Genomic DNA, 21,818 nt, shown 5'->3' with positions numbered 1-21,818 from the left:
TAAGCAAAGCTCAGGGTTGGACACAGTAGGGGGAAGAAGGTACTCTTTTTTTTTTTTTTTTTTTCTTTTCAAATCATTTATGAAAAAAAGGGGAGACAGGAGATAGATCAGTAGAATAAGTGCTTGCCTGGGAAGTGCAAGGTCCTGAGTTCAATCCTCGGTACCACAAAAAATAAATAAATAAATCACTTATGAGATTTTAACATAAAACTGGTCCTCAGATCAGGTTATTACTATGTAGTGGAAGTCTTAAAGATAGGCTTTTGCTCTTTAATTCTATATGCTTTTTTTTTTTTTTTTAAAGACTGTATAAGGCATGTCAGAAATTTTATCACAAATTGTGCCTTGGATGGACACCTGGAAATGCATAGTAACCAACATATAGTGAGGTGAACAGTTCTATGAAAGAATACTGTTGGATTAGTATTATATTGCTCCATTTCATTGACTTGGGAGCATGTTTATTTTCAGAAGCAGGTTTTAGAATGGTGTGACCAGTATATGTGGAGAGGCTTTCTCTGCAGGAAATCTTCACTGATAGCGGAGGTCTCAAGGAAGGGTCTGATTATGGGCTGGGACATTGTTTCATGTAGAGCCGATGTTCACTTGAGGGAGCTTTGGGGGACATTGATGGTGATGGTGGGGGATGGGTAAATGTCAGTTGTCAGCTTTAGTGCACAAAGAAGCTATGCTGTACATGTATGTGTGAGAGTTGGGTGATGGGAGGACACAGAAGCAAAAATATTACCAGCTTTTCTGATTGTGTGGTGAACATAGGTGATTGCTCTTTCTCCTTTGTATAGTCTTCACCTTTTCAAAGTTTTAATAATTAGATACATGTGATGTATTCCTGCATTTTGGAAAGCCGAGGCAGGAGGATTGTAAATTCAAGTCTAGCTTAGGCAATTCAGTGACTTTGTGAGACCTGGCTTCAAAATAAAAAGAAAAAGTGGGCTGGGGATGTAGCTCAGTGCAACTGAATGTCTTAAGCGTTCCAGGAAAGACCGTGGCCATGCTCCTTGTCCCCACGAAGTTCAGTGAGGATCTGGGCGACAGTGACAGTGTGCGCCAAGGCCCTGGCTGAGCCTCGTTAGGTTGCTGTGCAGCCTGAAGGAGGTGAAGTCCCAGACACCGTGGGCAGAGCTCCACCTAGCAGGGGAGTCAGCAGGGCAGCGATGCGCCTGCCGTGAGAGGCTGGCACCTGAGGAGCCGGTAGAGCACCAGGGCTCTGAGAGGCCCTTTTCACACAGCGGGGCCTGATGACACCAAGACTGCAAGTATAGAAGGCTGCTGACCACACCAAGTCACACTCCCCAGTGAAGCCTGTGAGTCCTGCTGTGAGGACCCAGAGAGCAGCTAGTTCCTCAGCAAGGAAGCCACATGCTCAGGCCTGTACAGTTGAACCACTGTGCACACCTACTGTGTGTTGAGTAGACGAAAGCCCACTGCCTGGAGACGAGACTTATGTTGCCCTACCAAGCACTTTCTCAGGATGGCCTGGCTGACTCTGATTTTCAGATTTGCTTCATCTCACTCAGACAGCATCAAGGCTGAGAGCTACCACACTGGGGGTTCCAAACTTCATTCTATACCAGTTACACAGGTACTTACTGAGGGCCTGGTAGGGGCAGGCACTGCATATATGGGGCACAGTGAATAGACCAGGCTTCTGTTCCCAGGGAGCTTCCTCTCTTCTAAAACACAAGTCCATGGTGAGTCCCAAGAGAGCCACACATTGCATGGTTGAGTAAAACCCTGAAGAATCATCCTTGAGGGCTGTGACCTGTCCTTGAAAGGAAGCATCCTCTTCTACCACTGACAGTGCCTAGGTAAATCTTCATCTGCACTCCACAGCCTTTTCTGCTGCTCTGGCGCTTGCCTGTCTTCTGGCTCTAACTGGTGACATCTTCTCTCAGTCCCCCAAGGGCCCAAGGCCACACACACCTTCCAGGAGTATAGAGGGGAGCTGAACCCACATTTCCTCCCGGCCTCCAGTCCTCTCGATCTGCTCTGAAGCCTGTGCCCCCAACCTCCAAATCCACTGTCTCTGGCTTCATGCGGGAAAGCTTTCCTTGGTCTTTCTGCTTCCACAGCACCTAGGAGAGCAGCGCGTAAAGATTAAAGTGATTCTCATTTGGTAACAGAGACTGAGGCCAGCGGCACCACTGAACTCTTAAGTGTCAAAAAGTACGTGCAGTTATTTACTCTGAAAATTTTCTTGGTCAGTGCTGGTAACTTAATTCAGGGCCATCACACTGAACTACATCACCTTTCTTTCTTATTTTTATTTCCATTCTGAGAAAGGATTTCACTAAGTTGCCCAGGGTGGGCTTCAGCTTCTAATCTTCCTCTCTCAGCCTTGGATTTATGGGATGGACCATCATATCCATCCTCCTATGCATGCAATTTAGAAAGCAGCAGTACATTAAGATAATTGTCATCCTAGCAACTTACAGGTAGGAATCCCAGGACCTGTAGGACAAGTGACTTGCTCGAGGACTTGGTTGTTCTGACTCCTGGGTCCTTACACTAGTCTCCTTCCCTCTACTGAGCATTCTCATTTTCCTAGTTTCCCTGTTTAGCTGGGAAGTGAAGGTGAGACCTGATAGTTTTAAGAATCTCTGAGCTAGCAGTGTAGCGCAGATGTCCATCCTGGGTAGAGCTGTCGAGGCGGAGTAGGGCGGAGAAGAGCCAAGTCAGTGCACAGGATGTACCTGCCAGCACTTAGCATAGCATGTGGCATTGGTACCTTTAATAAGTAGTGTTGGAAGCACAGTCTCAGGAAATCACCTGTTACAGCTTGTGGCCTATGTGGGAAGGGGACATGTCTGAAATCAGAGAGCTTGTGGGAGAATCCGATTGTCATGGGGGAAGTAGGGAGAACAGGGAAGTTGTGGCCAGCCTCATGGAAGAAAAGAAATTTTATGAGGGATGGGAGGAAGCACCTCCATTCAGCAGGCTTCCCAGGTGGGTGCTGTTCTCCACAGAGCGTGCGATGCCAGGAGGCCAAGGACATGGAGCTGCGGCCCCTTGCTCAGGTGGGCAGCAGGGTCTGCTGCGGGGCCTGGATCTCTGCAGGGTAAAACATGGCCTTCTGATTGGGAGCTCTAGATTTTGGCCTCTCTTTTGTTTTCAGTTTAGGGAACCTGTAGACCACCTCCAAATATAACCTGTTGGCTTTAGGAAAGCCAGTAATCAGTGGGGAGTCCTGTACAGCTAGGTGTTTACTTGTGTTGGTCCAGAAATGCATTGCAGCTCACACAGTGGGACAGACGGGGCCCAGCGAGGAACCAGCAGCTCAGGCTGCAAAGTGGAACCAACCAGTTACCCGCTGAATGAGTTTAGTCTGGAAAGACAAGGCACGTCTTGCAGCCCATCATGGAGACTTTAGGGGCGTTTCCAGTACTGTCTTGTTTAGAAGATGTTCTGTTGAAGTAGCAGCATGTGCCGGTGCTCCCCAGGGACTCCTGAGAACATCAAATGACCATCTTGTGACCCGGCCCTCATGCTTATGCTTCTAGAATCCGAGAGAACTTGGCTGTCCTGAAATAATCAGTGAAATAATTTGGGAAGACAGTTTTGGAAGCCCCAGTGAAGGGAATATATCCTACATTTACTTTTGTGGTTAAAATAAAAAAAGGAGCAGGGAGAGAGAAATTGAGGTAAAAAGGAGACAATTCTAGGAGGAAACCAAAATCATAAGTTTTAATGCAGCAATTTCAAAAATAGCCCCTGGAAGGTGTCTGCTTTCAATCGTGACTATCCCCTAAGGGAAGCCTCAGAGGAGTATCTGCGAGAGAGATCTTTTGCTAAGTTTAGTCACTTTCAAGGGTGAGTCCTTGTCCTGGATTTGTTCAGATTCTCGCTTTTTTTTTTTTCCCTCCCCCTTTCTTTCTTTCTTTCTCTGGAATTCCATAGACAGTAATTAAGGAACTGGAGGCCAGCAGGAGGTCAGGGAGCCTTCCTCAGTGAAAACAGGGATTGTTGGCCATGCACAACACTCCCTTTTTTCCTTGTGGTGAATAGATTTGCTTAGAGCTGATGACTTATGCCTTTCTTACAAGTTATGCAGTCCGCAAGGGCCGTGGAGTCGGGCAGCAGGCAGAGGGAGGCTAATTGAATCCAGCGCCTTCACTCTCTGCTCCTGCGGATGTTGGGCTGTGCTGGCGGAGCCTGCCTGATCTTGTAACTGCTGAGAACATGTGTGAGGAGTGCTGGATTCTGACTTTGCCACCGTGGAGTTGACAGATCAGAGTGAGGCACTGCGAGTGGGGAGGGCTGGGGCACCGGACCTTTTCACAGCTGCCCCTCTTACGCCTGCTAAATGCCGAAGCCGGTAAGTCACTCCATATATTTCGTGGGAAAGGAAAACCTCACTGTTGCTTTGAGAATGAGCTTTCTGCTTGCCCTTGCCTCGGATGCATCTTTTTTTCTCTAGAGGAATTTCTTTTTAAATTCCTCTAGATTTTTTTCCTTTTTCTCCCCACACCCTCCCCATAACCCTGAGCATTCTTGCCCAGCAGCCTTACCCAGTAACCAGGCAGAGTTTTTGGAGGGGAAAGGTAAATATTATTTTTGAGAACATGGGCTCGAGCTCCGCTGTGAGTTGTGCTGGCTCTTCGTGTGGCGGACTTGTGTTCAGACGGTACCGCACATTGTTTTTCAGAAGACTACAACGGATTGGGTTCCTTCTCTTGACTTCTAAGTTGTAACTTCTGTGGCCCCTTGGGGACTTGAAAGTTGAAGAATTGATGTCTGGTTACACTCTGGGTTTAAAAAGAAACTGTTGTGTGATTTTTCTCAAGCAAGGACATTTGCAATAGAAAAATATTTCTGCGAGCGCTTACAGCTCTCGTTCTGCGAGCAGCTGTGGGGGAGACAAGAGCACTTGGTTGTGACAGCGAATTATGGTCTTCGATCCCGGGAAGCAAGCGCTGCAAGGGACTCTGCACAGGGCGCTGCTGTAATTGTGCACTCAGCATGGTTGCAAGCAGCCTCCCAAAGATGCTAGTTGCTCCTTGCGACTTTGGTTTACCCAATTGTGCGGGCACAGATGTGCCGTGTGGCTTTTGGAAAGTGTTTATTCTGCACAGGGCTGTTGCGAGAACCGCTTGTGATCAGGCTGAGGGAAGTGTTTGCTCTAGAAGCCATGGTAGGCTTGTACCAAGCGAGCGGGAAGGCGTGCTTTTAGGGTGCTCTGCCACATAGACCTTCATATTTACAGATGTGATTGCTTTTGTTCCCTTTTCTCCGATCATCGTGCATATAGCTGTCTTACGCAAAGCTCTCCACGCTGGCTCCGTGGCTTTCTCATTAGAACATCGCAGATGTGTCAAGGATGCACTTGTTCCAAAAGAAGCTGGAGAGGAAGGAGGCGCCACCCTCTCTCTCATGCCAAATGGCCCCTAGTTCCCCATTCAGCACTGTGGCAGCCCAATGGTGTCCTATCTCTTTAAAGCAGCTATAGTTTTGTGGTTTGGCCTGGCCAATTTGTTATGGTTTAAAACTGTGGAGCCAGCTGTCTGCAATCTGATGTAATGTTGCTATGGAAACCAGAAATGAAACACTTAAGCATTCACCACAGAATTACTACATATAGCATTAGCCAAAGTAATTAAAAGTTGAGCCATATGGGCTTTCTGGTGGAAAGAAATCTGCAGCGGAGGGGCTGGAAATCGAATGTTTCTATTTACAATGTTGTAAAGCCACTTTCCACATTCTTTTTTTCTTGAAGGTTTGGGGGAATACAGATTATTGAGTTCACTTGATGGTTTACAGGCACTCAAAGTTCATTTTAGTGAACTTTAGTAAACTCTTACTCAAGAAGGTGGTATGACAGCCTCTTATATTTGAATACATGCGAACATATAGTTTTAACTTTAGTGTATTTCAAACCTGTTCTACAACAGCTCTGAACCTGCTTTTTGGAATCCTATTTGCCATGCAAAGCATAGTTCCTTTTTCTTCTACAGAGTTCCTCTGGATCAGAAGATTTCTTTTTAAAATAATTACAGCATTTTATTGAAAAATTCTGTATTCTGAAAAATGTTTCTTAAAAATTATCAAGCTTCCTTCCTTTGTAGTGTATTTCCTGAATAAAAAGACAGTGATGTGCTGTTTTCACCATTTAGAAAGTGCCACATGGTTATTTGAAAAGAGAAATATGTCATGACGGATTACTACCTAGCATAGAAGAAATGTAGCCTTTTTATAGCCTCTTTATGTTAAAACAGCTGGGGAGAACTTTTTAAGGGCAAATATTTCACAACTCTTTCTTCCAAATTCAGAGAAGGAAGTATGAAGTTAACACTTCTCCTTCGGTGAAAAGCGTCCTCAGGTTACGTGATTGAACTCGAGTAACCCAAGAGGAAAGGTGGTTTTTTGTTTTTTGTTTTAAATTCTCGGATGCATACGTGCACATACCTTTCTTCAATGACTTGGGTTTGATCTTCATGTCGATGGCGCTGCCTCAGTCTTGGAGACTGTCTGAAGCACCGTGAGGCTCCGGAAGCTCCCGGTTGCCATGGCTGGTGCCTTGGCAGTGGCAAACACCTCCCAAACCTTCCTTTTAAAAAGGAAAATAGAAATAACAGGAGTTGGAAGTTCCGAATAGCTCACATTTCCCAAAAAGTAAATAGAACACGTGAAAGTAATTAAAGAAGTACCTGGAATATGTTATTTTTCACTGCAGTGAACCTGGGCAGAGAGAGGAAAGGAGTGCTTTGTGAGGGACACTGCCTTTGTGTCTGTCATTCTGGTGTCTGTTTTACCCAGTCGCACCTTTTCCACAGATGCTTTGCATTTATAGATGAAGAATTTTGTATTACTAACTTCTACTCCATTTCTTTTTACCCCTCATCATTACCAAATACCAACAAATAAACTCAGAACCCTGTGTCACACAGGTGCATCCCATAATATAACTTGCTGTATTCTGATTGCAAAATTCTGTGTTTCTTTATTTTTACTTAACTTCAGGACTTTTAATGGGAGGTTAGAGATATAACCTAGGTTTTTCTCACTGCTAGGTACAGAGACTTTCTGTACCATAAGGTTGATCCTTCTGTTAGGGTTGTTTGGCATTATTCAAGCTGCATCCAGAGGGTGCAGTGGTTTTATGTGTTCTGTGTAACTCCACCCACTGTGGCTCATCAGGTGCCGATTACCACAGTGAGGGCCAACCAAGGTCTCGTTCCTCTGCTGGACCACCCTGACCATTTCCTTACAAGTCCACAGTTCAGCCAAGTAAGAGTGAAATTCAAACTGGACGATACCATTATTGTATTTTGAGCCCTGCTTATTGGATAATTTTACCTTTTAAGCCTTAGCCAAATTCACTTAACCTAATTGTCAGCATACCTCCTCTACTACTTAAAGTCCCGGTCTCTTATTCTTCTTTACCAGGTAGCCAGTGGTTAATTCTGAAATCTGCATACAATGTCTTACAGGGAAATTTTACAGAAGTGGGATGTAGATATCCATGAATTTCATAGCAAGGAAGAGGAGAAATGCTCTTGTCCTGCTGACTTGCTGATAGGTTTATGGTAATCATTAGTGAGTGAATGGCTTACTTAGAGTCACGCTGGAAGAAAGGAAAGGAGCTGTATGCAATACCAGGTGGCTAGGAAGGGAGTGGGGAGCACCATAGTGTTAAAATATTTCTTGCTCGCAACATGCACTGTTTTTGTGCCTAAGTTATTAATACAATCTCTACCTCTCCTTTTAAGCTCCTCTTGGCTAACTCTTGCATATCTATTTTATTACCTGTAAAATTGGGATCACTGAGAACCTGCACTGGGGAAAAGTGTCTCATTGCCAGTCTCGCATTTGGAAATGCGGTTTGTTGTTATTTTGCTTTTTGGTTTGAGTCATTTCTTTCCCTGCTATTTCGTGAACTAGGCTTGAGGACATGGAGAGAGGTTGTTGGGCTGTGCAGGATCAGCTGGAAGCGCTCACTCGTGGCTTCCCGCGTGTGCCAAAGATGTGCGCTCCCATAATGTTTGGCCAAGCAGCCAGCCCCTGAGCAGCACGCACATTTGAGAAGAAACTTCTTTTGCTTTTTCCACATTTTGCACAGATACTCCAGAGAAAGCTGCTGCATATTGAGTGTTGGAGCTGACTTGGAAACGAAAGCCTCATTTTGTTCACAAGGAAAGGATTGTTTTTAGCCTGGGTCACTGCTGCAGAGAGAGCTTTTTTTTTTTTTTTTTTTTTCTTTCTCTCTCTGTAATGTTTGATACTTGAGGGAAAACAGCTGGGCCAGAGCATACTTGAATTGCCGCAGAATGGAATGGGATGCTGGGGAATATGGACTGAACTGTATGGCAGAAAGGTCAGCCTTTTCCCTCGTCCCCTTGGAGGAATGCAGGGCTGTCCTTACACTCGCCTTGGGAGCCCTTGGAGTGAGGGAAGGGAAGAGCGTGATGTGGCAGGCAGTCCTAAGAAACGGGGCCGGAGAAGCCTTTTTTGTATCTTTTTGCCTTTCTTGCCTGCTGGTTTTCATTTTCAGGAGAGGACTGGAAAAAGCCAACAGAATTTTGGTTTGGAGAAGTAGTTGATGACCATGTTCAGTATCCAGACAGAGGAAAGCCTGGCCCAAACCACAGCAGCGCAACTGGAATGACAGGGCCAGCTCCGGGCAAGAGGCTTGTGGAGTTGTCTTAAAAGGCTCAGGGACACAGAGGAATGTGACAGATGCCCCCATGGCAGTCAAGGGCGAAGATGTGCTTTTGTGTGCCTAGGATTTCACTCTGCCCAGAATTGGGCCTTAAGATGGGAGGAGGAGCTTTGTGGGCCCGTTGAGCAAATACATTGGTAGGCTGAGTTTGTTGACCCTGCTGCTGAACTGGGTCAAGCTGGCAGAGAGGCTAGCTGCACCCAGATGTAAGGGCAAGGCGTGAAGCAGTCACTGGACTAACTTTTCCTCTGTTTCTTTGCCAGTCAAGAGAACAATCTGATGATGAGACCGAGGAGTCGGTGAAGTTTAAGAGGTTACACAAGCTGGTGAATTCCACTCGCAGAGTCCGAAAGAAACTAATTAGGGTGGAAGAAATGAAAAAGCCCAGCACCGAAGGTAAAAAAAAAAAAAAAAAAAAAGCCACCCCAAAAAACCACAGCAAACTCCACCCTGGTTATTCCAAAAGACTTAAAGTCAGTAGAAAATGAACATGATTTCAAGTGAAAAATGAATTGTGTTTTGGCAGTGGCTGATGACACTTGTCTGTACATTAGCACCAGGAAGCTCTGTGGGTACTTGATAATTCACATGTGGGAAAGAAGGAAGGTGGCTAGTACATGAGGGTGGAGTCTTGAAGTGCGAGCCAGCTTAAGTCAGAATTTTATATAAACTTTATAACTTCTTTTTTTTTATTTTTAAAGTTCTTTTTTTTTTAATTATTTTATTTATTTATTTATTTATTTATTTATTTATTTATTTATTTATTTATTTATTTATTTTTGTGTGTGGCCACCTCAGCCCACCAGGGGGCAGGCGGGCTGGCATGTGGTGCTGGGGGATTGAACCGCGGTCCCTGTGCTTTGCTTGGCTTAGCTTGTTCTAAGTAGGTGCTTTAGACCACTGAGCCATCTCACCAGCCCAACTTTATAACTTCTTAACATAAGCCTGTAACTCTGGGAAGGGCTTGGTCCTTGCTCAGTGAATTTAATGTGGATTTGACAGGCAGGACATCCATCTCGAGCAGGCACCACACGGTCCCGGCACTTCACGTTCCTTGCCACCCTGGAGGGATGCCTTCTCTCCTAAAGCACCTCGTCTCAAGCCCAGTGGGGCTTTAAGGACCTTCAGTTCTGGGGAAGTTTTAGTGGCTGTATTGCTGGCCATGAAGACGAAACAGTAATGTCAGAAGAGGCCGTAGCTGGGCTTCATTGTAATGAACAGCTAACCTTGTAATTATAATTAAGACATTTTAAATCCCAACCTTATTTTTTCCCCTTTTAGTAATATGTATTTGAAGCATCTTGTAAAATTTCCCCCAAAAGGTAAACAAAAAGAATAACTTTTTGTTTTTTTTGGGGGGGGTTTGGAAAATAATCCTAAGCAAATTAGAAAAAGAAAAAAACACTGGAAAAACATCTTTAAAAATATTTATTAAATTGTCATATCTTCATTGTGAGGAGTTTCAAAATTTTAACTTGAAAGTCTTAAAATTATTTTTATAGAGGCCCTTTTATTCTTGTAAATAACATCAAGCTATATAGGGAACTGACTTTTCCCTCACCTGCAAAAATAAGAGTTTTGGTTATTACTGAGGCTTTCTAATTGTGTTTGTAATTATTGACTGGGTTAAGCCCTCTGGAATAATATTGAAGGTGAGGAGATGACAGGAACAATGGGGATGTGAAGGAAAAGCGGGGAGGCTGGTGCGAGGGGCTGGACTTCATGGCTTATTCCTCAAGCTTGGAGTGGTTGTAGTTCCAGGGTCTCATTTGGATGTATTTCTACTCTGCAGTTTGGTTTACATTTGTGTGCAGTGGTTGCGCATGTGGGTTGCTGCATGTGGGATGTCACCCGTGCCATCCACCCTGCAGAGTGCACCCTGACTCTCCCCCTGCGTCAGGCCTTAACTGACATCGTGCAGCATGCCAGTTGGAACTGTTGGGAGAGCCACGTGGAGTTGCCAACATTCATCCTTGAGTGCACATTTGAAAACAAACTCCGTGCACCCTTGCCAAAATCAGATCTCAGCTATAACAAGTAGAGTAGTGCGCTTTGTCTGTAAATGAGATAAAAGGGGCGAAGTACCCAGTATCAGGCCCCCTGCCCACAAGGCCCTTCACACATGAGCCAAGTGTATCAGGGCAGCCTTTGCACAAGAGCAGTACTGTAAACACATAGCAACACCCCTATTTGCACATGGATGTTAGAATCAATTGAGCCCAATATCCCCGAAAGACCTCCTTGAAAAACAATGGAAAAATACAACAAAAGAGATAATTTAAAAGTAGAAAGTAATCACTAGATTTTGGGTAAGATTAGGCATCAGGATGGAAAATGGACTTTGTTGGGATCTGGTTGCAAGCCACACTCCAGGGTCTGATGGGCTGGGAGCTGAGCTGCCAGTGGTCGGCTTTCCCCAGGTGTGTGTGTCGCTCAGGGTGTCTGTTTTGTGCTGTGCTAGACTATATCCCCCTCCAGCCCCTGCACAAAAGAACTCTCTGCAGTTCCTCATCAAAGCCCTAGGGAGCAGGAGAGGCTGCCTCTGCTGTCAGGACTCAGCACCCCACAGTCCTCCTCCCTCATGCCCTTGGGGACCGACTTCCCGCAAGGCTGTGCCCAACTAAATTGTCTGAATAATAGTTCCATTCACTGAGTGTATTCTGTGTGCCAGACACTTTCCTAAACACTTCAGGTTTTATATTCCCTTTTAATATGCCATCCTCAGAACACCTACCAATGGCAGGCACGGCCTCCATCCTCATTCACAAGTAAGGAAGCAGACACAAAGAGACAAAATAATTTACTTAATGCTGCTCAGCCAACCGGCAGGAGGCCCAGAATCCTGTCCAGGCAGCCTGAGTGCTCCAGACCACTTGGTGTCTCCACCGGAAGGCCAGGACAAGGATAGATCTTCACCCAGCTTCACCCTCCTCACCTGAGTTTCCATATGTAAGGCAGGCCATGTCAGCTTTTGTACCTGCCTGTTTCGGTGCCTTGTTTCCAGAACTTAAACTTCTCCCCTGAAGGCGCCTGCTCATCTAACCCAATGAGAACTTTCTCATTAAGTGTCACCCTCGCAATAGCTGCATTGGGGGTGTTGGATGAAGATAAGTAGGCATGATCACAGATGATGCTCAGAGGCAGAAGTAATCACTCAAGATCATGGAGCTGGCGAGTGGCAGAGCCGAGCCTGGAATCCAGAGTGACACTTGCTCAGGAATCTTCTAGAATTTAAAAGCAAGGTCCAAGGTCAGAGAACATGTGCGCAAGTACTGGGGAAGCTTCCTGCTCCCTCCTTGGAATACCTAAGTATGAAGAGGAAAGGTCCTCGTTGAGTTCTGGGCATTGGGTCAGCCCATTTCCTCCGGTCAGAGTTACCTTGCCTGCTGTCTTCTGGCCCAGCTGCTTATGATAAAATAAAGGCCCTCCCATGAAACTGATTTCACCCAATGAGATGGAGTAAGCCTGTTATGGCTGTTCCTCCAGTGGATAGGTAGGTCTTTGAGGCCAAGGAAGATGGGAGAGGCAGTGCCCTGAGTCGCAGGAGTCTAGGACAAGGCTGGTGGTTGGTCACATGAACAGGAAAGCCCATGCTATGCTTGGCTCCCTCAGTGTGGGCTCGGCACAGGCTGGCAGTCTCTTCAGGCACACTTGGCACTTCCCTCCAGACTCCTTTCTGGGTGCTGACTTTCCAGAACTAGAAAATAGAGCTCTGTATGTTGTAGAGACATGTGCCCCAGCTGCTACCAGACTTGGATGTAATGCAACACATAGGTATTGGAATCTCTGATGACAACCTCACAGTGTCTAATGACTGGACCGTCACTGAGTGGTGGGTCCTTCCTTAGTGTAGTCAGCATAGCTCTTCCTTGCCAAGCCCTCAGGGCAGTGGGTCCATCAGGGTCCTGACGTGTGCCCTGGGGCACCTAGCTTGGTCATGTTGACTGCTTTAATGCAGAGGTTTTCTGTCAGGCTGTACCTCAGGCCTTGACCCACTCACTTCTTCCTGGAAGTGGAGGGCATTTCCCTGTGTACCCTAGGTTTTCTTGTAACAACGAGGACCTTTCCTCTTCATACTTAGGTATTCCAAGGAGGGAGCAGGAAGCTTCCCCAGTACTTGCGCACATGTTCTCTGACCTTGGACCTTGCTTTTAAATTCTAGAAGATTCCTGAGCAAGTGTCAAATGCACTTCAGGACAGACAGAGTCTAGAATCTGCTACACTTCCCTCCCTTTGCCACCACTGTTTCCTGGACCTGAATATAAAGTTAATCTTGAGTTGGATTAATAGCAGCAGTTTCTTTTTGTAATGTGTATTTTAACTGTACTTTCCATCAAATGGAAAAGGGAGGTAGTTTTTTTAATTTTAAAGGAGTGCTATTATTCCAGTCACCTTATCCGCTGTGAACTGAGCGTCTCTCTCCCTTTCTCCGACATTTACCCGTACACTGGCATCCCTGTTCCATTTGGCGTATTTAATGCTGTCTTTCTGTTCCGAGGCACTTTGTATTTTTTCCTCTTCGCTATTCAGCTGGTAGAAAGCTGCAAAGCTCCCAAGTTTCCTCACAATTAAAGGGACGCAGCCAGTTGGGATCACTACACCCACAGCTTGACCTACTTCTTTTCTCACATCTGTTCACATAACACAGGCAGAAAAGAACTCAGTCTTCCTGCCAGCTAGTCCAGCCTTTCCACTGGGCTCTGGAGGGCTTGGCTTGCTACCTGGTTCCAGCAAGGACTTCAAGAGCTGGAATCCTTGAGCCAAAGTGGAGCACTCCATGGAGTTGCCTGCGTGTCAGGGCCCTTAAATACCCTTGCTGCTTCAGGCAGGTCCTGACTTGGTGGGAATATCTAGTCAGGATTGCCCAGTTCCCTCACTTTCTGTGTTTGGCCAATGGGCTGGAAACCATTGTCAGACACTTTGCAAGATATTAACCCTTTGTGGTGCTTCCCTGCCTGAATGCTCATGGAGCTTCATCGCTTAAGTGGCATATGCACTAATAAAAAAATCACTGTCAGCCATGTGGTAACCATCACATGCCAGCTATTAAAAAGCCACTGGAGCCAACATAAAGGAGGACCTTTCAGAAGGGGGCAGCCTGATTCCTAGCTTCTGCAAATTGCTCTTAGAAACTGGAGCTAAGGCACATTGTGACGATGACTGGCTTCCACCTTGCAAATGCCTTTTTAAATAGTCTTCCAAGGTGCTGAGTTTATAGTCATGTTTATAGAGAGAGAAGCAGACACATCGCAACCTTTTACTGTTGTTTGCATGAAAGATACATTTGCACAGTTTGGTTCTTTTCTCTGTTAGATGCACATTTAAGTGGGAGCTGTGTTTATGAAGGGGTTTGTGATGTGCTCAGGGAGGGCACTGTTGCTTCTCTGTGACTTGATCTTTTTCAGGGCAGGGAATGTAAAGAAAGTGCAGTGGGAGAATGCAAAAGTTCATTCATTGGAGAACTCTCTTGGTTCCCTGCAGGTGGGGAGGAGCTTGTGTTTGAGAATGCCCCGGTCTTGGACGAAAGGGCTGCCCTTTACTCTGGAGTGCACAAGAAGCCCTTTGTCATTGATGGCTCTCCCGAGAAACCTCCTGAAGATGACTGTGACTCGCTCACTCCTTCGCCGTCGTCCAGCAGCCTGGATACCTGGGGAGCTGGCCGGAAGTTGGTCAAAACCTTCAGCAAAGTAGAGAACCGGGGTCTGATTAAGCCCCCCAAGAAGATGGGGACGTTTTTCTCCTATCCAGAAGAAGAGAAAGCCCAGAAGGTGTCGCGCTCCCTTACAGAGGGAGAGATGAGGAAGAGCCTCGGCTCCTTGAGCCACGGGGTAAGTACAGATGGCGTCTTCTTCTATGACCACCATCGCCGTAGGCACCACTTCCTGGTGTCCCTGGAGGAGATTCAGAGTGTCCGCAAGCAAATCCGCTTGAAGAAAACAGATACTAATTATTCCTGTTCCAGAGCTTTTCTCTGCCAGCGTCCCTCCAGAAAAGGAGTGAACGGGACCACATGCGACCTGCCCCTGCCCCGGCAGAAGGCCAAAGGGGGAGGTGGCTGCGGCTTCCCCGGCAGGAGGGCACGTGGGCGTGCCTCTGTCAGCGAGTTCAATGTCACCTACGTGGTGGAGCGGAGTCTCTACAGCCACCTGAACCTGACCCAGCTAGTGCGTCCTGCCTCAGACAGGACCCTGAACAAGGCCGAGAAGCAGGACCTCAGGCGGTGCTTGCTGGAGGAGGATGAGGAGGCAAAGAGGAAGTGGGCTGCCACGGTGGACCGCTGTACTAAGAGGGTTCTTTTGAGAATCCACCAGAAGTCTGTGAGTCGCCGAGATGGTCGTGAGGATGGCCTTGTCATTTCTGTGATGTGCAGTCAAGCATCATGGCCTTTCTTCTGTGGAGCTTGCTTTTCTCCCCTCTCTTTGCCATATCCCTTTAGGATCCATTTCGCCATCACCTTCGATCTCTATCCCTACTGTCACTCAGCAGCAGCTTTCTCCTTCTTTTCTGTTTTTCCCTTGCCAATAGAAGCTATCTATTTTTAATTAAAGCTAAACATTGAAACTGATCCTGAGAGGGCCTTCCAGGGCACTGGGCTGGGTTTGGCCACCGCTAGGAGCGCTGTCTTGATCACTAGCCTTTGGGTCATTGACCTCAGAGGAGCTGATTTGAAGCAGAAGGACATTTGCAGACTCCTTGTGATCCTCCTGTCTCAGCCTCCCTAACCTTGGGATTACAGGCATATGGTACTGAGGATCGAACCTGGGTCCTTGCACTTGCCATGTGGACTCTTAGACCACTGAGCTATTTCTCCAGCCTTCAGAAGGACATTTTCATTCTTAAAAGACATGCTTGCTCTTTCAGTTGGCTAAAACAATAGGAAAGAGCTCCCAAAAGTTGACCATCTCTACAGCCATGGATTGGTGATCAGAAAGCATAGCAAAGCACCTTTTATTAATAGGGGTGAATGGAAAGTTCTTCTCCCTAACAGGAAACAAGTGAATTAGAGCGCTTTTGTTTTACTTATGTCTGTTCAGTGCTCTTAGCCTTTTAAATAGAGGGATTGACATTTGTGGTGTCCTCTAAAAACACCCTGAATTTTCTGAACATTGCAAGAAGTCCTTACTTGTAAAAAATAGAATGTTGATTGGAGAGATTCCCCCCCCCCCGCTCCCCAGGGTGCAATGCTTTGAACTGCACAGTGTAGACTTTTTCCCTGTGGAATTCCCACCTAACATTTGGCTTGCACAATGCCCCAGTGAAGCTGTGCAGATGAGGAGCTGGCACTGCCGTCCTCTGGCACCTAGCTTCTCCCTGCTCTCCCCAGGGAGGCTGCTGGCTGGGGCCCCTTTGAAAGGTTTGAAAGGAGCTTTAGAACAGAATATGCTTCCATAGTGGCTTTTCCCAGGGTTCTTTGCATTCATGAATAGGATGTTCTTCCCCTGATGATTACTGTAATTTAAATTCATTCAGTCAAGTTCTGCTTTTGTGGAAATAAAGACTGATTGGTCAATGCCATCCTTAAAATGACCTTCTCTGTTCCCCAAAGGATCATTGGTCCTTCCTAGCCCTTGGGTTTTCCAAATATTCCCACATGTATCAACTTTCTTCTGAGATTTTGTTTTCTGTTTTTTCACATTTGGGATTCTGGCCACACTTTTAATGCTGCTCCTCTGTAGCTAAAACTTTTCTTCTGGCTCTTTCTACATTGTGACATTTGTTTTTGTTGGTTTGCTTTTTGTTTTGAAATGATAGAATTCTCTTTGTCACTCATTCAACCTCTGGTCTGCTCAGACACACAGGCCTTTTGTAAAGTACCAGTCTCAATAGAACTTCTTAAAAAATCTTCCGAGGTGTTATGCCCAGTTCATCTTCTTTTGAACCTTTTGTCCTGAACTTAATAGAACAGAACTACTTTTTAAGTGACAACTCACCCCTGTGAGTTTGCATTGTGTAACACTGAGAATTTGTCCATTCCGAGTAGCTTGAGTGGCTCATGGGCCCTCATGTTATTTATTGCTGGATTAATATTGAAACTTTGTCAGGGCTGTTTCAGGTAGTCATATCACTGAGATTTGTGTTAATTCACAGTGTCCCAGTGATAAATTCTTTGCTGATGTTGTGGATGAGCGAGTGTGTTTCTGAGCACCAGTGCCTGAGACCTTCCACTCCCCCAGGATGGTACTTTGTAATCTCTGTCACAAGCATCAGTCAAATTGGATGTTTTAAAGATGCTACAAGCTGGAGGCAGTACTGGATGGTCTTAATATTTGGTAAAAATGTGTTTGGTGCTAAATTAACAATTTGCACACAGCTAATCTTGTAAGTATGACTGTATAGTCAAGAACATGAAATTTAATTTTCTGAATATCTGGAGAATGTTAAGTGTTTTATTACAAGAGCTGCTTTTTAAAAAAATTTTTTTAAAGTACAGGGTCTAGAGGGTCTTACTACGTAGATCCGACTCATAGTGATCTGTCTGTGTTCAGCCTCCTAAGAGCTGGGATTACAAGCACAGGCCTCCATGCCCAGTCTCAATCTCTATTTCAGTGTGCCCCAGGGGTGGGGCTGGCACAGCACAGAAAGAGCTGCTTTTTTAGGATTTTAGTTTTTGCTCCTAGGGATGGAACCCAGACCCTTCTGCATGCTTAGCAAGCACTCTCCCACTGAGCTACACACCACCCTAGAGCTTTGCTTTTGTAAAGGATTAATCTCAATTCTTTGCCTCTTTCATTTACATAGTTGTTTTCCATTCTCTTTGTCATATATTTCATTTGTTTAATCCCAAAGTGTGCAGTTTCCTTTAATCTTCAACCTTGATCCTTTTATCTTTAAAAAATGCCATATTTGCTTGATGAAACTTCAGGGAAATGATAACGCTTTGAATTTACTGGAAATGATCATGTGTCTTGCTTTTTCTTAGCCATTCAATTTTTGTTTCGAAGAACAGACATGCATGGCATCTTGCAGTTTTGTCCATTTTGAAATTCAACCCTCCCGAAACATGTTTTCCACCGCATGCCCATCCCATTGGCTAGCTCTCCTCATCTCGAGCACCCGAAATGTTTTTATGAGTGTCTGTACAAGAGATGGATACATTTAAAAAATTTCTTCACTTGTGCTTTATTTGTATAGGTCACCAAAGTCAACGATTAGCTTATTTTTCTTGTACTAAGTATTCTTTACAGTTTTCCTTCTCAAGGAGTGTTGTTTTGAGAGCTACTTTTGATCTTATGAGAAGAAGATGGATAATCAATCAGGCAATCCTTATATTCTTTGTCAATTCCCATTGATAAAAAGAATCAACTCCAAGTATCTTAGCATATCTCTGGGAGAGATTTTAGTTGATAGTGAAAATAATCAGCCCACTCCTTAAGTTTTTTGTTTTCGGCATAAATGCATACAATATGCATATGAAAACTTAGATAAACCTCTGATTTATTGCAGTCATTATATCTACATAAATTCTTTGTTGATTGTTTCATATGCATCAGAAATAATATAGTGGGCTCCAGTGTCACAGTAGATGTTGCTTAAAGCAGGGACATGAAAAATCATAAAGTAATCAGGCATCTGTGGGCCATACTGTGTCTAAGAAACTTTGAGTCACAGGAAAGGAATTAAAGTCACTGCCTTTGTAAAAATGAAGAAATTTGTTTGGCATTATCTCTAGAAAAGGAAAGTTAATGCTAAGTTTTAGTTTGAGATGTGGAGATAATATTGTACCTTGGTTAAATGATGTTTTTACCCAGAGATTTTTCTATTTTTTATAGACTAGCCAGTCTGCTTAAATTTCTTAAAGAGGAAAGGAGATTGTTGATATTTAACAGAAAGTTAGGCCCAGACCATGGAAAGCAAGTTTAGTAGCTTCCTTGGAACAGCAGCAGTGGTGCTGACGAAGCAGAAGAGCTGTGTGGCATCCTGAATGTTGGTTGTCCCTGAATTCCTTCCTTCTTCTCCCCTTATCCCTCCATTGCACCACACATGCCACTTTCCACTATGGGCTCCGTGGGGGGCCCTCTACTTTTACAGTGGAGCTTTCACATGGTAAAGCCTAGAGCCAAACTCCTGCTTTCCTTTTGCAAATTCATAATATTGTCTAAGCCTAGACTTAATGTAACAGTTGTCTGGATGAGCTACTAAGTTCTTAGCATGGACATCATGGAAAGAAATGGAAGAAACTGACATGAGCATCTGATTTGTATCAAACAGTGTGCTAGGGGTCTTCAGGTAGACAATGTAGATATTCATATGTGCAGACACTAAAGCCCAGAGAGTGTAGCACTTGATCTGTGGCCACACAGCACATAAGTGGCAGAACCAGAACCTGCTTCTGCCCTGTACAACCTCAAAAACCTAGTCATTTTCCTCTTAGGGTGCTTCTATGTTCTCACTACAGTAAAGTAATATATGACATATGATCAAAAATTTAAAAAATGGGGGCCTGGGAGATGGCTCAGTGGAATAAGCACTTCCCTGGCAAGCACAAGGGTCTGAGTTCAATCCTCGGTACCGCAAAAAATAAAAATTAAAAAAAAAATTTTAAAATTGTATCACAAGACACATTGCCATTAATCCTTGTCAGAATACCCTTGCTTCCAACGCACTTATCCCGTTGCCCTTGCCACTTTCTGAAGCAGTTCTGGAAGTACTCTTTCACGGGTGTCTTTTGTTGCACTACCATGGCCGTTGTAAGGTCCTGGGTAGAATAAAAACATTTATCATTCATGCTCTTTTTTACTTTGGCAAAAAGCCAGAAATCTCATGGTGCCAGATCCAGTGAATAAAGTGGACAAGGGCATACTATAATGTTTCATGAGCCTGTCTCCCCATTGGACTGTACTCAGCAGCAGCAGTAGTCACTGTAATTTTGATTATGTCTTGTGAAGACAAAACAGAGGCGCCATTTTTTTATAATATACCATATGTCTAAAATGTATTTATGTTAAGTAATCAACATAAAGAGTATGCATTGTGATTTTTCTGTTCATTGCTTCTATTTAGTAGCTGTTAACTAGGGCTCACTGAGCAACAAGGGACAGAAAATATTGGAGCCCAAATCTGCTATTCAACTTTCATTACAAGTTGCTTCAAAAAGATCACTAAGGGGTATGTGGGGGAACAAGAGCAGTTTTTGCTAGAAAAACAACAGAAATTCAATCCAAGTTCTCAAAATATAAAATCATTGAAATATAAGGCATTTAGAGTGTAAAACCAACTAAAAGGTTGATAAAGTATCCGTCCATTTTTATAACATCAGCATCTTTCCTGTTGAAATTAAAGCGTGTGGTCAGAGGCAACCACTGAATCTTTCTTTCTCTTTCTGGGCACATGTGGTGTTTTCACTTTATTCACTGTGAGAAAAAGGGTTATAATTAACTAAGTTGGGCAGTTCGATGGGAAACAGTTATCAGCAGTTTTGGCTGGGGCAGGGAAGCAATGAATGAGTAACCCTCTTGACCTGATTGGGCCACAGTAAGCATAACCTCTTTTCCCCCTTCTCAGTGACTTGAAATTAAACGAAACAAAAGCCCTTTAGAAAAAAGCCTGCTCTCTCAGTAGTGAAGCAGGGGCCTTCCGAACCGGGTCTCTGAGACCACTGACTGATGACCCTGGATTGTCACTATTGTTTACAGCCGCTGTTAAGAGAACTTGAAGGAAGAGTTCTATGCTAAGAAACAGGAACTCTTACACTAAATTTGTGGATTTTCCCCCCTTTACTTTGAGTTTTAAAAACTAACTGTCTTGTGCACAGTAGGAGGATTCTAGATCCCTGGTGGAGGCAGAGTGCCAGTGGTCTGTGAAGGGCAACGTAAGTGAAGTCTCCTTATGCCATGAGTCATGTGGGTTTTTTCCTCCTCATTTCTCGTTTTCCACATTCATCCCGTACACGTCTTTGTGATTCAGAGAGGGCCTGCACAGGGGACATGTGTTGGGTTGTGCTTAGCCTGCTGACCTAAGAGTAACTGGGGTCTCTCCGCTCTGACCCTTGCTCTCCACAGAGAACTTGCAGTTTTGGAGGGTTTGACCTGACCAATCGCTCTCTGCACGTTGGCAGCAATAGTTCCGACGCAATGGTGAGTCTCTCAGGAAAGCAACAGATGTCAACATGGATGCTGTCCTTGGCAAGAGCTTCCCATTTAGTACCTTTGAGAATTGACACCATCTTTCCTCAGGGGTCCTAAGTCATATTTGGAAAGAATCCCTTTAAAAGATGTTGGGCTGCTCCATGTGGGAGGAGTGCCCACTGGCTCTGGCCTCCATCTTTCCTTGAGCAGCACAGCTCTTTGACTGGCTTTCCTTCTGGTTCTTTCAAGCAACAAAGCTGGATGGGTTTGTACTCTGTGCTTAGTGATTTGTGCTCTCCACCCTTTTCTTCACACTAGTTACACACTCATAGTTCAGGTAGGGAACCCAGAGCGCTTGCAGGCCTCTCTAAGGACATGTCTTGCCTTGCCATGGGCCCACTGGTGATGCCTCCCAGGCGCCTTCACAGGGAATGTGGAGCTATCCCCTGAGGCACTCTCCTGCTAGAGGGGTATAGGGGAATTTTACCTGCAGTTTTGTTCCTCCCACAGGTATTTTTGTCATGAAACACTGTTCCTCATAACCCTGTTTCAGCTCAGAGTCCTGTCTGTGAGATATGAACTACTTCAGAATTTCCTGGAAGATGGAATCTTTTATTTCGATACAAAACTTTATTGATGTACAACCCAATAATTGTAGTTTGTTAATTGTTTTCTTTAAAAAAAATCAGTTGTTGGGTTTTTTTTTCCTTTTTCAAAGGAAAGTTTTTATTTTTTATTTTTTGGCGGAACCAGGGATTGAACTCAAGACCCTTGCGTTTGCCAGAGAAGCACTTCTTCTACTGAGACATCTCCCCAGCCCCTGAAAGTTTGTTTTGAAATGCAGAATAAAATGAGATGGCCATCTTCTAGCTGCTTCAGGGCAGGAGGCACATGCTCTCAAGAGCTGACCATGCAAACCATCACAGCAGTGAAACCCACTCTGTGCTGGGCCCTCCTGCCTCGGCTCCCACCACTGACGGCACTAGCACTTTCGGGGTGACTCCTGGGGCCACCCCTTTTTCCTCCCTTGGGCTGGGCTTGGGTGAACACTGGTGCCTGGAGCTTAACTCATGAAG

The 21,818-nt window shown here is 45.0% G+C and overlaps 1 protein-coding gene across 3 annotated transcripts in view; it reads left to right on the top strand.

Moving 5' to 3' along the window:
- Window positions 1-21,818, top strand: part of Sash1 (SAM and SH3 domain containing 1) — a 184,277-nt gene that overhangs the window by 141,226 nt on the left and 21,233 nt on the right. For 2 of the 3 annotated variants that reach the window (XM_004645482.2, XM_023705788.1), the window contains 3 exons: window positions 8,941-9,073; window positions 14,159-14,505; window positions 20,677-20,751. In XM_004645482.2, the coding sequence (XP_004645539.1) occupies window positions 8,941-9,073; window positions 14,159-14,505; window positions 20,677-20,751 (555 nt within the window). Of the gene's footprint in view, window positions 1-3,939; window positions 4,337-8,940; window positions 9,074-14,158; window positions 14,506-20,676; window positions 20,752-21,818 lie in introns of those variants that run through there. The other variant, XM_023705787.1, reaches the window with a different exon arrangement.

Source organism: Octodon degus, unplaced genomic scaffold (genome assembly GCF_000260255.1).
Source record: "Octodon degus isolate 3935 unplaced genomic scaffold, OctDeg1.0 scaffold00229, whole genome shotgun sequence".
Lineage (NCBI taxonomy): Eukaryota > Metazoa > Chordata > Mammalia > Rodentia > Octodontidae > Octodon > Octodon degus.
This window is presented reverse-complemented; position numbering and strand designations above follow the sequence as displayed.